At 33.3% G+C, this 16,722-nt stretch overlaps 2 protein-coding genes across 2 annotated transcripts; both read right to left on the bottom strand.

Moving 5' to 3' along the window:
* Positions 1-8,223: 8,223 nt before the first annotated feature.
* Positions 8,224-11,732, bottom strand: LOC106776724 (oleoyl-acyl carrier protein thioesterase, chloroplastic-like). Its single transcript, XM_022775704.1, has 4 exons — positions 11,640-11,732; positions 8,719-9,141; positions 8,456-8,466; positions 8,224-8,379 (listed from the first exon to the last, which is right to left on the bottom strand). The coding sequence occupies exons 1-4, from the start codon at positions 11,730-11,732 to the stop codon at positions 8,262-8,264; spliced, it is 645 nt and encodes a 214-aa protein (XP_022631425.1). The 3' UTR covers positions 8,224-8,261.
* Positions 11,733-12,819: 1,087 nt separating this feature from the next.
* On the bottom strand, positions 12,820-16,410 carry LOC106776723 (putative disease resistance protein RGA4). The gene has a single exon (XM_014664196.2). The coding sequence runs from the start codon at positions 16,245-16,247 to the stop codon at positions 12,864-12,866; it is 3,384 nt and encodes a 1,127-aa protein (XP_014519682.1). The 5' UTR covers positions 16,248-16,410; the 3' UTR covers positions 12,820-12,863.
* Positions 16,411-16,722: the final 312 nt, after the last annotated feature.

The following is a 16,722-nucleotide window of genomic DNA, read 5'->3' as shown; positions in this document are numbered from 1 at the left end:
ATAATTTAGAGAGAGAGTAAAATTATAAAAGATTATGTATATATAAATTATATTAGTTCTAAAATTTAATTTGAAGTTTTGGACTGAGCCTAAAATTTAATTAAAGTTTTGGAGTGGGGCTAAACCCACTTTAACCCTGACCCTANCCCACTTGAGAGGGGGTTTTGGGGGTTGGGGGTTTTTTCTGGCCCCCTACTTAAGGGGCTTCTTAAAATAGGGCTTTTTCAATAGTGGGTTGGGGCTGACCCTGGGACCATGGGTTAAATTGACACCTCTAGTTTTTATAATTAAAAGTTTTAGTATGAAACAATATAACAAAAACATTGACGAATGATGAGGTTAGTGACGAGGTTTTAAAATTGGACACTCTAGTTTTTCTCCATTGAAGGGTGTTCATGTTTCATAGTTACCAAAAAAACCTCCAAAACCTATAATGATGTGTAATCGTTTTGGAGAATAGTAATGAAAGAATTCTAGAAAACAGAAATAATATAGCAAATGACACTCAAAATGTTATTGTTTTGAACTATAATTTTTCATTTATGAATGTCAATGATTCTATTAAGAATAACAATGTAATGTCCAAGACTTGTAGATTTGAAGTAAATTCATCTTTTAAAGCTCAATTGAGATATTGAAGAATGCGAAAGCTGTAGGAATGCAACTTATCAAATGCACTGCATATTTTACCGCATAAGACAAAAACTGAGCAGAAATACTAGATGGAAACATTAGAGCCCATGTGATATTCAAGAGATGATAATATTTTCTCTCAACTATTTCATCTGGTGCAATTTATTTAATGTATAATTCCTTTAAAATCAAACTTTATAGTTTTAACATAATTTTCAAACTGATTCTTCATATAGGCTATAAAATTTGTGAAATGTATACAAGTTTGAGTTTTATTATCCATAAGATATAACCATGTAAACTAGAGCTGTAAAAATAGGTCACAACTTGTGGGTCAACTTGGCCCACCACGGGTTTGGACCGGGTTTGAAAAAAGAGTGTTGATCCCTCCACCTCCACTTATTTGGCCCTCCACCTCCCCATTCCACTTTTACCCTTCTTTTTTTATTTATATTTATATTTTTTATTTATATTCTTATTGTATCCTTAAGTAAAATTTATTTTATAGGTTAATTTTAATTCCAATCTCCTACGTAAAAAAACCTAATTTTTCTTCTCACGTTCTGCTCTCTCTCGTTTCTGTTTCATTGTTTTTTTTTCAAATTCTTTTGTGCTCTCTTTTCTTTCACTGTGAGAATAGTTGGCATGGCGGAAGGAAAGTTGCAACTGTGCAGAGTTCTTCTTCTTTGTGATCGTGTTTGAAGGCGTGGTGATTGAAGGAGAAACGTGAGCAGCGGAGAAGTAAGTAATTCACTGTTAAAAATAGCCTAAACCCTTAAACGGAGTTGATCATCATTCAACGGATGTTAACATCCGTTTAAGATAAAACAGATGTCGACATCCGTTTATGCCTGGCGTCTTCTTCCTCCTACGAACTTATAAATCCTCACATAGAAAAACAACACTAGAAACCTCACGCACACGCAAAGCAACACTGAAACGCTATATTACATACATTTTAAAAAAACCAAGCAGAAATCAAGCCATGCTCATGAAACGAAACGAAAAAACGAAAAAACTAAGCTCTCGTGCAGAGCCCTCGCCAGAAACCAGCAGCAACATACATGCGCGAAAGAAGAAACCGAAACGAACAAGAAGAGACGAAAAACTAATCTCTCGAAGACCAACAGGCAGAAACGATGCACCACCACCGAACACACCACCGCACCGCCGCACAAACCCGCCACACCGCCGTACACACAGGCCGCACCGCTGCACACACCAAAAACTGCACCACGACGAAATGCACAAACAAACAGAGGACTGGGAGTTGGGAGTAAGAGGTTAAAAAAAATGAAAAGGATAGTGAAAAAGGGAAATGGAGTCTGGAGGTGGGGGTGCTGCGTTACCGTGAGGGAGAGAGTGAAATAGAAAATGGGAAAGTAAGAAATCTAGGGTTACAGAGGGTTAAAATAGTAAATAATGAAGTACAAAAAATGTTATTTTGATAATATAAATAAATTAAAAAAAAGGGAGGTGGAGGGCCAAATACGTGGAGGTGTAGGGATCAACGCCCTTGAAAAAACTGTATTTTTTTATGCAGGTCAGATTTCAACCCGGCTCATTTAAACCTGGTTCATGTGGGTTGAACTTGTGGTGGGCCGGGTTGGCCTAAAATTTAATTTTAATTTTATACAAAAATATTTATTATTAGTTTTTCGGTTGAAATAATTATTTAAGTTTCCTATTTTCAAAATTAATTAAACACCGGAGTGAAATTTAGAAGTGGAATTTCTTTAAATTTAAATTATAGAAAACTTATAATTTTTTTTTATTTTAAAAAAAAAAATTGTATTTAAGTGAGTCATTAAGCCAATCTATTTACCCACCAACCCGTGGTAGGTCGAGTCAGGTTCAAATTTTTCTGGCTCGCTAATAAATGAGCCGGATTGGGTTGACTCACTAGGTGACAACCGGTAATGGATCAGGCCGGATCGAGCCGCATTATCCATTTTAACAGCTCTAATGTAAACTGCAAATAATCTATAAATAATAGAAGTTTAGGGTATAAAAAAACAATTTTTTTACAAAAATTAAAACAAATGACATTTTTTTTCTGAGTGTTTTCTAGGTTGTTTTTTTCTGAATTTTTTTTAATCCTTTGCATCTATGTTTATGTTTATTTTTTTTGTTTTGTTTTGTGTAAGATCTAAACGTTTGAGTGTTTGGTGTCTGTGATGACTAGATCTAAATTTAATTCCTCTTTTAAATCAATTGTTGTTTCTTACACCTCCATTTTTTTTAAATCTTTAAACTATTACATGTAAAAGAAACAAATTTAATTTAAAATAACTATTTTAAAATTGTTTTTTCTCTTTGTAATTCAAAAAACCTTACATTATCATCTTTTGTGCTTCAACGAATTTCAAAATCTATTAAAAGATTTTTCGAAAGTTTTAATAGATTTTAAAATCTGTTATGAGCTTTAATAAATTTCAAAATTAGTTGAAATTTTTGAAAAATCTTTTAATGAATTTTAAAATCAGTTCAAATTTTTAACGAATTTTGAAATTTATCGAAGCCTTCAACAAATTTCAAAATTTAGTGAAAGTCTTGACGAATTTTAAAATTCAAAATTTGTTCAAATTATCAATAAATTTCGAATTTTATTGTAATTTTTAAAAATTTTCAACCAATTTTGAAATATGTTAAAATTTTTTAAAATTTTTTAACAGATTTTAAAATTCGGTCTTAACAAATTTTAAAATTTATCAAAATTTTTAACAAATTTTGAAAGCAGTTGAAAATATTCATAAAATTTGAATTCAGTTAGAAAATTTGGAAGTGTGGTAATTACTATTTACCAACTTTAATAAAAATGATTATTTTTTAAAATTGAAGATGTAGGAAAAGAAAAAAAAATACTTGGAGGTGCAATGCAGAGATCGACCACCCAATGTCAGGTTGACACTTTTTTCTCTTTCCGGCTTTTCATCTTCTTCTTTTAGTTCTCATTTTTATTTTCTACTTACTATACTTGAAAGCATGGTTTTGAATAAAGTATTTGATTTGGTATCTTTGGGTTTGATTTTTAGTTGGATGGTTGCTGTCCTAAAAATGTTACATCGCATATTAGTTGTATTTTTTTTTCCTGTTGGTGTTCCATATCTTTGTATATATATGATTTTCTTTTTTATTCATGTATCTTTTTATTTTATGGCTTAAACCCTCCCTTGATCCTAATATTTGTGTGAAAATCTTAATTCGATCATCAAGTTTTGAACTGTCTCAATTGGGTCATAATTTTTATAAAAATGTACACATTTTACCCTAACATTAACTGATCTCAAACGGCGTTAAGTTTAGCTGACATGTGTTGGCTTAATGGTCCTCGTATTTGTATGAAAATCTCAGTTCGGTCCTCAAGTTTTGAACTGTCTCAATTGAGTCATAATTTTTGTGAAAATGCACACATTTTACCCCAATCGCTAACTGTCACTGTGCAACATTTATCTTCTGCTATCAGTGGAATAAATAGCTTAAAGGCTGATGATGAACCTATAGATTACCAAGTTGGTTCATTTGCAGAAAAGGTTGTGAGACTTATCTTCTGCTATCAGTGGAATAAATATCNTGTGAGACTTATCTTCTGCTATCAGTGGAATAAATATCTTAAAGGCTGATGATGAACCTATAGATTACCAAGTTGGTTCATTTGCAGAAAAGGTTGTGAGACTGATTGCACTGGTTATGCGAGTTTTCCGGTGACTTTATTTTTTGAGCCGACGATATAGCCTGTATAAAATCTCTGATTCTCAGAGAGATGAATAAAATCCCTAATTCAAATAAACTAAATAATAGGCATTGTGTCACGTGAAACACTGCTTATTTCAAAAAATAATTCATATAATTAAATAATACACGTTAGCATGTCCTCTGGCTACCACGTCAGCTAAACTTAATGTCGTTTGAGATCAGTTAGCGATTGGGATAAAATGTGTGCATTTTTACAAAAAATATGACCCAATTGAGACAGTTCAAAACTTGAGGACCGAACTTAGATTTTCACACAAATACCACGACAAAGAAAGGATTAAGTCAACACTTCAGCACACCACGTCAGCTAAACTTAACGCCGTTTTGAGATCAGTTAACGGTTGGGGTAAAATGTGTGCATTTTTACAAAAATTATGATCCAATTGGGATAGTTCAAAACTTGAGGACCAAACTGAGATTTTCACACAAATATTAGGACGAAGGGAGGGTTTAAGCCTTATTTTATTTAGATGCATTAATAACCAATACACATAATTTTTTTTATTCTCAGTTTGACACTATTATCACTATGTCATATTTTTTTAAACAATTAAATTATATGTTAACATTTAACCACAATTGTTTATGAAAATATATTTTGTAGGTTATAGATTTTACACGAAGGATATTATATAGTAGATATATTTCTAATTTCAATAACTATTACAGTTTTAATTAATTCCAATTTTTTTTATAATTTTATATAGTACACACAACAACTATATATATATATAAAACAATAAAATGATTTTTGATAAATGATTATAATATTGATATCTACATTTTAATAATATTTTATGTTTCTATCAACTAATTGATACAATTTTTTCAATGTTATTATAAAATGAAAAAATAAATTATATGAAATTGAGAAGTAAAACTTAAATTTAATTTATTAAATAATATATATTATGTGGAAAAGTATAAAAAATACTTTTTCTATGATCCATAATAAATAACAAATGATAATAACATTGATATTTTTTTCTTTAATAATATTTTTAATTTCTATCCATTAATTGATTCAACTTTTGGATATTATTATAAAATAGAAAAATAAATTTTATGATTATCCTTTTAAAAATCACTAACATATGATGAACATCACACTTTTAGTTTTGTTTAATAAAATCTATAATGAAGAAAATAACTTGATTTATGTTGAATTTTCAAGGAAGCTTGTTTTATGCTTCTTATGGAATAAAATAATCAAACAAATTTTATCCATAAAGAATTGACAAAGTTATTTATTTCTTTATTATTTATGAACACAACATCCAAATCAGTTCTACTAAAATATTGTTGTAAGATGACATTTTATACAGATTAAAAAAACTTAAATATGACAAGTATTACATTTTATAATTCTTCAAATTTAAATTTAATAATGTAATTATATGTTTACATGATGAAATTTCTAAATTTTCTTAAGTTGGACTTTCTCTTCAAATCTAATATACACAAATGGGCGCTTATTATTTCTAAATTAAAAATAAAGAAGAAGACACTTTGTTTTACATATAATTTTTAGTAAAATACTTTTTTTGTTCCAGTTTTAGTTGATAACATTTGAAATGATCTCCATTTGTTTTTTCGGTTCACTTTAGTTTTAAAAAACGTAATTTGTATTCAATTTAGTCATTTTTCTGTTCAATGTAGTCCTAAAAAACGTAATTTGTGTTCAATTTAGTCCTTGTTTGTGGTTCACAGAGTTTTGAAAAAGGATTAATTTGAACACAAATTATGTAAAAAGGACTAAATTGAACACAAATTACGTTCTTTAGAACTACATTGAACAGAAAAAGTAAAATGAAGACCATTTCGAATATTTCTAACCAAAACTGGGACAAAAAAAGTATTATACCTATAATTTTTCTTACGTGGGTACAATCCAAATCATTTTGTGGTTCTTTTAAAGTTTTTGATAAAAATATCCATTTGAAATTATTTTAATCGGAGTTCTAATTGATGTAGTAAAACTAAAATCATTCTTAAGCGAGATGATCCTAAATTATAAATGAAAATAAAAATTATTATTGATTTATGTATCAGAGATAAACCTATTACTAGCCATACTCATAAAATACACACATATTTATATATATATATATATATATATATATATATATATATATATATATATATATATATATATATATATATATATATATATATATATATATATGGATTTGTTAACACGTACGCTATTTTTTCAGTTAATACGTTTTAGCAATGTGTATCGGGTTTTAGTAGATAAAAATACCCTTATATATATCATGGATTCTAAGGTATTTTAATAATTTTTATTCTCAAAACTAAAAAAAAAAAGAAAACCCCAAACCCTTTCTCAACTCTCTCATTCCTTTTAACCCTTTCTCTTTCATCTCTCACTCCAACCTTTTCTTTGTCATCCCTACTGTAGCCCCAATTGAAAAAATCAGAAACACTTGCTTAACCCTAATCCACCTTCCTCACTTATCCAATTTTTTTCTCTCTCATCTCCATACTCTCCCTCACCCACACACAACAACCCGCGACACCGTAATTTGTTGCTCTTACTCTGTTCGCTCATTTGTTTTCCACTTTAATAACAAAATAACAATTTTTAATTTATTATAAACTGGTTTTAGTTCTTAGAGAAACTTATTTTATTTTCTTTTTCTTATTTTCTTCTCCTTAAAACAAGTGTTTATAGAGAAGTTCATGCAAACAAGTCTAATGTTAAAAAACAACAAATACATAAACTATTCTTTGAAGTACCTCGATTCTAACATAGTGTTACAGAAAAAGGAGTGTTGTAAGATTATTCATCGTATCTTAATATGTTTATTTATTATTATTAATTTTGTATTACATGAAATTACTTATTTCAATTTCATATAAACTACTCACACTAAATGATAAAAAAAAAACCAACATCGTTCAACGTAGTTATCGTAGCCAGGAATGCACTCTTCGTACACCGACCAGAATAATCCATCTGGAGTGGCATCAGTGGCAGCCATGTTTTGTTGCTTCCAATAAGAAGAAGATTTTGCTACGTGTGTTTAACTATGCATAAACTTTATATCATTTTTTTAAATTTTAATATTTATCATTAAAAAAAAGTCATGTATACACATCAATAAATAGACTCAATGTATACTGTGATAAAAATATAATGAAATGTGGTGTAGATATGCAAATGATACATGAAAATTTTGTGATTTGTGAAAGTTTTATTTACCGGTAATGAAGGGTATTACCGAAGGCCAAAATCCCTCGGAAAACGCTATAAGCCGTCGCTAAAGACCCATTACCGAGGGCCCGGCGACGGCCAAAAAGCCCTGGGTAAATAGCTTGTCGCTAACTATTATCGAGGGCTTTTGGCCCTCGGTAATTACCGAAGGCTTTACCGAGGGCCAAAAGCCTTCGGTAATTACCGAAGGGCAAAAGTCCTCGGTAAAGCCTTCGGTAATTACCATTTTTAAAGTTGTCGACACTGCAATTTTATTTGCTACTTATGTGAGAGGGCAATAATTGATCCTGCTGCAAATACTATTTGTGTGCAATTATGGAGGCTTTTTGGTGGGGCTCCTAATACCATAACCACCGACACTACNTAATTAAAANTTAATAAGTTATTAATTTCATTATAACAATTGTGTTGAGTCACNAGCAAATANATTATTGTNCAAGGTTATGGGTCCTGTACAAGGTTGCCCAGAAATCAAAGAGTGGTGAGATATCATCCTACATGATGAAGGCATATCCTACTGCTTGTTAACAATTTTCCTGTCACAACATCNAGTTGGAAGGTTTCCCANAAATCAAAGAGTGGTGAAATATCTAAAAGCGTCACAATTCACAACATCCAGTTGGAAGGTAAATGTTCACCTTGTTGCCCTTCCAATAACTTGATCAGTCGCAAAGTCTTTCATTATAAAATCTCNCCTTGTTCCAACCCTTCCTTCTCCTTGACACCATGTCTCTATCTCAACAACATCACTCCTGTNGAAATCATCTATGTTAGACTTTTCAAATTAGAGTATATAAACTAAGCTTTTATAAAAAAACAAGAACCCACCAAGCAGGGTATTTTATACAGCGTCATCCAAATCGGCACAAAAAGCAAAACTAAAAACTATAAATCTTCAAGTTGTACTTAGAACATCAATCATAGAGAATAAAAAACAACCCCAACTACAAAAAATCTTCCTTTTTCACTTAGAAAGGGAAAAAAACTATCTCCAAATCTAAAACGTGCACGAACAGACATGAACCAGAAACACCCAGATGCTCAAAATCCCAATCAGCAACCCAATCAACCAAGATGAAGCTATCAAATCAAACCAAATCACCCAATTGAACGAACAGATCAAAGTCAAAGACCTGCAGTAGATTAGCAATGGTTTCCACAGTGGCAGTCTTGTTGATCCCTACTTCATAGCTCCTCACAATGAACTTCTCTTTATAAGACAACCCATCCTCCGTCAAACTCCCCAACCTCAACCGGTCCGCCAGGGTCCCGACCTCCGTTTCCACCCGGCTCGCCACCGCGCCGTCCTTGTCCGACACAATCGCCACCACAGGAAATGCCCTGACTCCAGGCGACCGGAATCCAGCGATGCCAGTCCTCCTCCGGCGAGTGCCCACACAGGCGGGGCGGGCGGAAAACCTGCATTGGGCAAGGGAGTGAAAGAGAGGGGAAGAAAGAGAGTGGAAGAAGTGGTGGTGAAACCTAAATCTGGCAGAACGGGAGGAGAGGGAAACCTAAATCTGATTTCATTAAGGCCTATACCGACGGTTAAAGGCCTTCGGTAAAGTCAGTTCCATTTATCGAAGGGTATAAGCCCTCGGTAATCACCATTTCATGTGCCCTTCGGTAAATCAAATTTATCGAAGGAAAAAAAGCCGTCGGTACTGAGCCTTCGGTATTTAACGCATTTCTGGTAGTGCGTGACTTAATTTAAAAATGAAATTTAATAATAATAAGAAGAAAAAAATATATAACACAACCCCCAAATCAAAAATTAACAACAATATCATCAATTATTTTGTTATTTAAGTGAAAAACAAATGAATGAACAAAGCAAGAGCAACAAATTGCGGTGTCGCGAGTTGTTGTGTGTGGATGAGGGAGAGAAATAAATTAGATATGTGAGGAAGGTAGATTAGGGTTAGGCAAATGTTTTTGATTTTTTCAATTAGGGCTACAGTAGGGGGATGAGAGAGAAAAGGTTGAAGTGAGAGAGATGAAAAAGAAAAGGTTGAGAGGAGTGAGAGAGGTGAGTAAGGGTTTGGGTTTTTTTTTTTTTTTTTTTTTTTTAGTTTTGAGAATGAGAGAAAAGGTTGGAGTGAAAGAGATGAAAGAGAAAGTGTTAAGAGTTTTTAGTTTTTTTGTAATTTTATTTTAATAATTTATAAAAATATATTTTTAAATATTTGCTGGTATCTGCGGGTTTTAAAATACTCGCGAATATTTTTTAAGCGGATATTCGTGCGGGTAGTGGGTCGGGTAGCAGATGAATTTTTTTTTGTCGGGTCGGGTTGCGGGCAGACACTATTTGCGCCCGAGTCGACCTGTTGCTATCCTTAGTTGAGAGGGATGAGACAGGTGAGTATGAGTTTGAGTGTTTTTTTTTTAGTTTTGAGAATTAAAATTATTAAAATACCTAACCTTAAAACTTAGAATCCATGATATATAAGAGCATTTTTGTCTGCTAAACTCGGTACCCACACATACACACAAACACACAGACACACACACACACAAGCACACACACAGACACACATACACAGACACACACACACACACACACACACATACACACATACACAAACACACACACACAGACACACACGCACACACACAGACATAGACACACGCACACATACAGACACACAAGCACACACACACACAGACACAAACAAGCACACACACACACACAGACACAAACACACAAACACACAAACACACGCACATACACAAACACACACACACACACACAAACACACATACACACACATACATACACACACAGACACACACACACACAAACACACACACACACACATACACACACAAACACAGACATAGACACACACAAATACACACACACAGAGACACACAGAGACACAGACACATACATACACAGAGACACACACGACACACAGACATACACACACAGACACACACACAAACACACACCACATTGTATTAAAACTTATTTTTTTTATGCATTCAAGATAAAATTAAAATAATTATATAAAATATATTTCATTAAAAAATATATACATAATTACAACTTACAACTTATATAAGATCTTGGAAAATTACAACAATTAAGAAATATATATATTCAAGGTATTTAAGATTTATTAATTATTTAAGAGATTTATTTTATTTAAAAGGTATTTAAGATTTATTAGTTCTTTAAGAGATTTATTTTATTTAAAAGATCTATAAAATAGTTATTAAAATATAAAAAAATTATATATGATGGTTATTTCTTGAAAAAAATTATTAAAAATATTTAAGATTTATTATGTGTGATTTTTATCATATAAAAAAGATTTAAAGAAATTTTCTAAGAAATAGAGAAAGGTGTAAGAAGATATATTTAATATTTTGCAATCATTAGTTGATTATCTAAAATCTCTTAAAGCTGAGAAAAATAACTTAATTATACTAAACTATAGTTAACCTTACTATATAAATACTTAAAAAAATTAATCTATTTTTACTAAAAGCTAATTATTTTACATTTTAGTTTGGTTTAAAAAAACTAAACCTATTATATTTTCAGTATAGTTAACTGGTGAGAACTTTATATTTATGTTTCTAAGTTTCTGAAGTCCTTTTCCCTGTGATTCCTCATTTTCAGTTTGTCCAGCTCTAACGAAAACCATACAAATAATAAGTTTGCGTTGATTATTTGAGCAGGCTAAATAATAAATGATGTATAGTTTAAAATTTTAACAAATACATTTGTTGCCACAAGAACCATAGCAAATAAATAACGCATTATGGTTCTAACTAATAGAATCGAATTTCCAAGAAACTCATTCAGACAAAAGAAAGCTTATTTCACAAATTTCAAATATAAAGAATCTTTTATTTATAGGATGTGAAGGTCAGTTCACAAAGTTATCTAAGGCACTGACAAAGGTCACAGTGGCAGAAGAAATACATCAGTGCATCTTTACATGGTTTTGAAACTACAACTACCACCCAAACCATTTATCAAACTGTAAATATCTTCTGCTACTGATATGATGTTTCCTTGTGGTGTTGGTGAATATGTTGATATGATGCAAGAACTAATCCCAGAAATGAAAGATGCGACGGTGAGAACTGCCATTGATACTGGTTGTAGGGTGAATTTTATCAATTAAAGAGAATTCATTCCTTTCAATTATGCTATGGAATATTCTCTCAAACAATTTTCTATTTCAAATTTATGTTTCAGCAAAATCATCCAAATATATCTGATATCAGAGTCCTACAATACCTAATGTCCGAAGTCATTGTTTGGCTTGACACATGTATAACAGGATAAGTGACAATTTTAATGAATCTAGATTAGACAGTAATACCACCTTAATCTTATTTGAGCATAGTTGATGAAAGTGTGAAGTATAAGATGCAGGATAATAACAGAGGAACTTTAGACACAATATTCTGCATTTTTGTACCACTTACATTTTCAAAAGCAATTCAGTAAACAATATTTTTAAACAAATTCAAGATCTAAATTTTGTAACAGCTTGAGGCACATACAACCCTATATATAGCAGATAAAAATTTGAAATCACTTTGGAAAGTAGCATCATTGATTACATAGAGACAAAACTCAGAAAAATTAAAAGAAGGATGAATACTAGAGGATTGATCTTATTAGAATCATTGCTAAGCAATCCAGATCAGCAACAGAAGGATTTTAGTAAAATCTTGAGGTGAAGAATAAAAAGAGAGCTTAAAGAAAGAATACAAAAGATTTTATATATGACATTATATCACCTAGAAATTGCACATAAAAATTTTATTTCCTTTTACTACTTTATTTGGACACAAACATTAGTTATTAGGAATGATAATAGATCGAATCATATATGAATAAAGTTTACCCGCTATCCATCCTGAAAATTCAACCTTATTCGTCCCATTATTCATAGGATATACATTTAGAAAATATATTGGATTTTTCAAAACCTGCGGGATACTCGTAAATATTTTTTAAAAAATAACTTATAGATTTAAAAAAAAATCTAAATATAATTATAAGAAATTTAAATTATAGTATAAATTAAATTATACAGTATAGATTTTATATGTGGATACTAATGGTACGAAATATTTTTGTCATCTCGTTAGTGAGTAAGCTTAATCCTATATGAAATCAGAACTTGGTACAGTACGTACCAAACATCAACCATAAATTTAGGGAATATTCAAACATTGTTTATATTTAATATATACACCACGAAAAAGGCTACACAAAATTTTCAAAGAGTGACACATTTCGGGGAGAAGTAAACAAAACACTCTTGAATTCACCACAAAACGTCGGCTTCCTCCCGAAAAGTACTTGTATGTTTGGAATGTGGTTTATGTATTGCCAATCCTCTCCTGTTTCCCTCTTGCATCGCTTCTTCAGATGAGGACAATATTGTATTCTTAAATAAGATAAGTTGGTGAGGCGTTGAATGCTACTGGGCAGTGACCTCAACTCCTCACAGTACAAAATGGTTAATTTTTCAAGAGTAGTCATGTCTCCCAGCCAGTCCGGCAATGAAGTACACGTGCATTCGTATATATATAAAACTCGTAGGGAGGGGACACGTTGTAAGCCATCTGGTAATGTGCAGCAACTATTGATTGAAACCTCCCGCAGGGCAGATAGTTGACTCATATTGCTTGGTAGAGCCACCAGCTCTGGACATTTACTGATCCTCAAACTCTCAAGACAAGCCAAATGTCGCACTCCTTCAGACAACGATTTCAATTTCTTACAGTCTTGAATGGTCAAAGTTCGAAGAGAAGTTAGACCTTCAAGCACGTGTTCAGTAAAATACTCCACATCATGCCAAACATCAATATGTAGTTGTTGTAGTGCATCCAACCCACTGAGTTGGTCGGGTAATACCACAGCTCCTTTAACGCAATAAATGTCCAAGGTCTTTAGAGAAGGAAGATTCCCCACAACCCCTTCCATGAAGGAACCCACTTCGCCAATCCTTTTAGCACTAAGTTTCTCAACACAAGGAAGACGTGGGACTTTAAAGTTGAAGACACCATCAATTGTTAATCGGGAAAGACGAGGGAGCATCTCTACTCCTTCATCTTTCAACAACCTCTCCAAATTTGGTAAACTATACAGACTCAGTTCCTTCAACGATGGAAATGCCTTCTCTTCCACGCCGTCATACGTCTCACCATCTATCCACTTCACATTTTTCATTCCACTCACCTTTAGTCTTTTCAAGTGTGGTAGCTTACCAAGTGGAGGAAGCTCTTCACAGTTCTCACAGTCCAAGAGCCCAACTTCCACCAAGTCTCTCAAAACTACATAACTTTTCATCCAATTGGGTAATTGTCTTCCCTGATATCCTTTCATCCCAAAACTCTTCAGAGCTGAGGGTGGTTCCAAGGCTTCGAGTACTCTCTCCACACTAACATTACTACCTTCTGAATTAGCACTACTACCCCATGACAAGTGTAGGCGATTCAACTCTTTCTTGCTCATTAAATTTGCTTGTTTAGCATCCCATTCACTGGGGACGTTCTCAAGGCCTCTGATTCTTAGCCTGCCTCCCAGATTTAAGCTATGCAACTCTGCTAACCCACACCCTGGCTTTGAGCCCACCACGAAAATGCTTAGTGTTCTTAGATGCCTTAACTTGCCAATATTGGGAGGCATCCCTTGTATTGTATCCATGCCATCAATCACAATATGCCTCAGATCCTGTAATCTTGTCAAGTCCTTAGGCAACCCATGAAGTTCGGGGCAATTACACAGTTTCAATATTTGCAATTTCGTCAACTGACAAATTGAGTTATTTAAGCTTTCTTCCGAACTACTACTAAATCTCAAACTCAAGTATCTCAAGTGTGTTAAATCCTTAAGTGGGGACAACAAAGAAGAGTTTGTTTGCAATGCTCGGAGACAATGATTTGATGGCACCGGGCCAATACCACCAAAATCAAGAAAAGTCTGCAGGGATTCAACCTTCTTCAAAGCAGTCGTCAATCTTTGCTTGAAAGCAGTCATATCATCAGACACACCAGAATGGAGCAAGCTTGAATAGTGAACTCTAGTTGGCAATGGAGTCAATCTTCCTTTCACAATAACCACACATTCCTCACCCATAATAGACTGGGCAAGATCATGAAATAGATCATGCATCTTGAAAGTAGTGATCATACCAAATTCATCATACTTAGCTTCTTGAAAAAATGATCTACTGTATAATTTTTTCCACACTTTATTTCCAACATCCTCCACTTCTATATTTCCTTCACATTTAATAAATCCATTAGCCATCCAGAGATGAATAAGTTCTTCCTTGTCTATTTCAAAATCTTTGGGGAAAATTGCACAAAAAGAAAAGCATCTCCGCAATGACAACTCCAAATTAAAATAGCTTAATTTCAAAGCACGCATGATAGAATTTTCCTCACCTGTCCCAGAACTACTTTCCTCCTGTAAATCCCAAATCTCACTTTCCTTTACATTCTGCCATTGTTTTACGTCACTTTCATCACGTAGTAGGCTTCCCAATGTTTTGATTGCAAGCGGCGAACCAACGCATTTTATAACTATCTCTTTGCCAATTGACACGAGTTCTTCCTTTTCTTCTCTGTTTGGTCCAAACGCATGGTGTTTGAATAACGACCAACTATCATCTCCTGACAATTCTTTCAAATAGTAAGCAGGATGCGTCTGCATGGTGGAAGCAACTTCCTCGAGTCGAGTGGTGACCAAAATGGTAGCTCCTTTTGCTGCCCTTGCGCACTGCAACTTTCCCTTCAACTGCTTCCATTTCTCTTGGTCTTCATTCCACACATCATCAAGAACAAGTAAATACCTTGAGCCATGCAACACTTCTTCAACCTTTTTCCGCATTGCTTCTAAGCTATTGAGATTGGGATTTTGTCCAGTGATGCATTCTATGATGGATTGTAGTATTGTCATGGTGTTGAAATCATCAGAGACACAAACCCAAATTGTCAAGTCAAAATGTTTGCATACCCTGTTATCATTGAAGACCTGCTTGGCAAGTGTTGTTTTGCCAAGTCCGCCCATGCCAACTATGGGATAGATGGAGAGTTCTTCACTGTCACTAACATCTTCCAAAAGAAACTTCAAAATTTGCTCTCGATCCTGGTCTCTGCCGTAGACTATAGGTTCTGTAATGTCAGAGCTAGTTTGGCGCCAATTATCATGGATTGTTTGGACCTCCGTGACACCGGGTACTAAATTAAACATGCTCCTTTCTTCGTGAATGTCATGAAATCTTTGGGTGATGTCTTTCATCCTTTTACCAATATTGAAACGAAAGAGAATGTCCTTAGGATGGAGACGGGATAGGCATGAAGTATGTCGATCATCAAAATTCAGTTTTGTGGAGTGAATTGAACATTCATCTAAGATATCATCCAGCACATATGCTGCATCTGTGAGTTTCTGCAGCCAATCTTTGACAGCATGACTTGTGATTTGTTTTCTCTCAGCATCTCTGAGGACAGCACGGATTGCAGTGAGATTGCTGGAAAGCTTTTGAGTCTGTTGGTCAACACCCCAAAACGTTGCTAGTTGGTCTTTGCCAAAAGATTGCAAGTTTTGAATTACAGTTCCGAGCAAAGCCTCAGCCATTTGCAGAATGGAGGGTTTTTGGGATGATTATGTCTGTGGGGAAGGAATTATGGGGAAGAGTATTTTGTGGTGATCGTAGAAAATTATCAATCTTCATTTATTGGAATTGGCAATTGGTGGCCATTGCAATAAATATAAAATTTGCTTTGGTTGACGAGGAGTGTTCATAGAAGGAGTCAAGTCAAACCAACTTTATAATTGCGTACCAACTACGCTCTCTTCCTGTCACTACACTCCACAAAAATTTCCACTCACTTTCCTCTTCATTTGCGTTCAAATTTCACAGCTCATTCATATTTATGACTCTTGTCTACATGTTTATTAGATTGACTGTTGTTATGTTACACTATTGGAATGTTAATGAATTACTTGTATTAAGTTTCTTTCTTTATTCTATCAGCATAAAACATCATCATATGAATGGGAAAAAACATATTAAGAAATATTGAGAGATCAAAAGAAAAAAATTGAAAGT

This window comes from Vigna radiata, chromosome 11 (assembly GCF_000741045.1).
Source record: "Vigna radiata var. radiata cultivar VC1973A chromosome 11, Vradiata_ver6, whole genome shotgun sequence".
NCBI classification, from domain to species: domain Eukaryota; kingdom Viridiplantae; phylum Streptophyta; class Magnoliopsida; order Fabales; family Fabaceae; genus Vigna; species Vigna radiata.
This window is presented reverse-complemented; position numbering and strand designations above follow the sequence as displayed.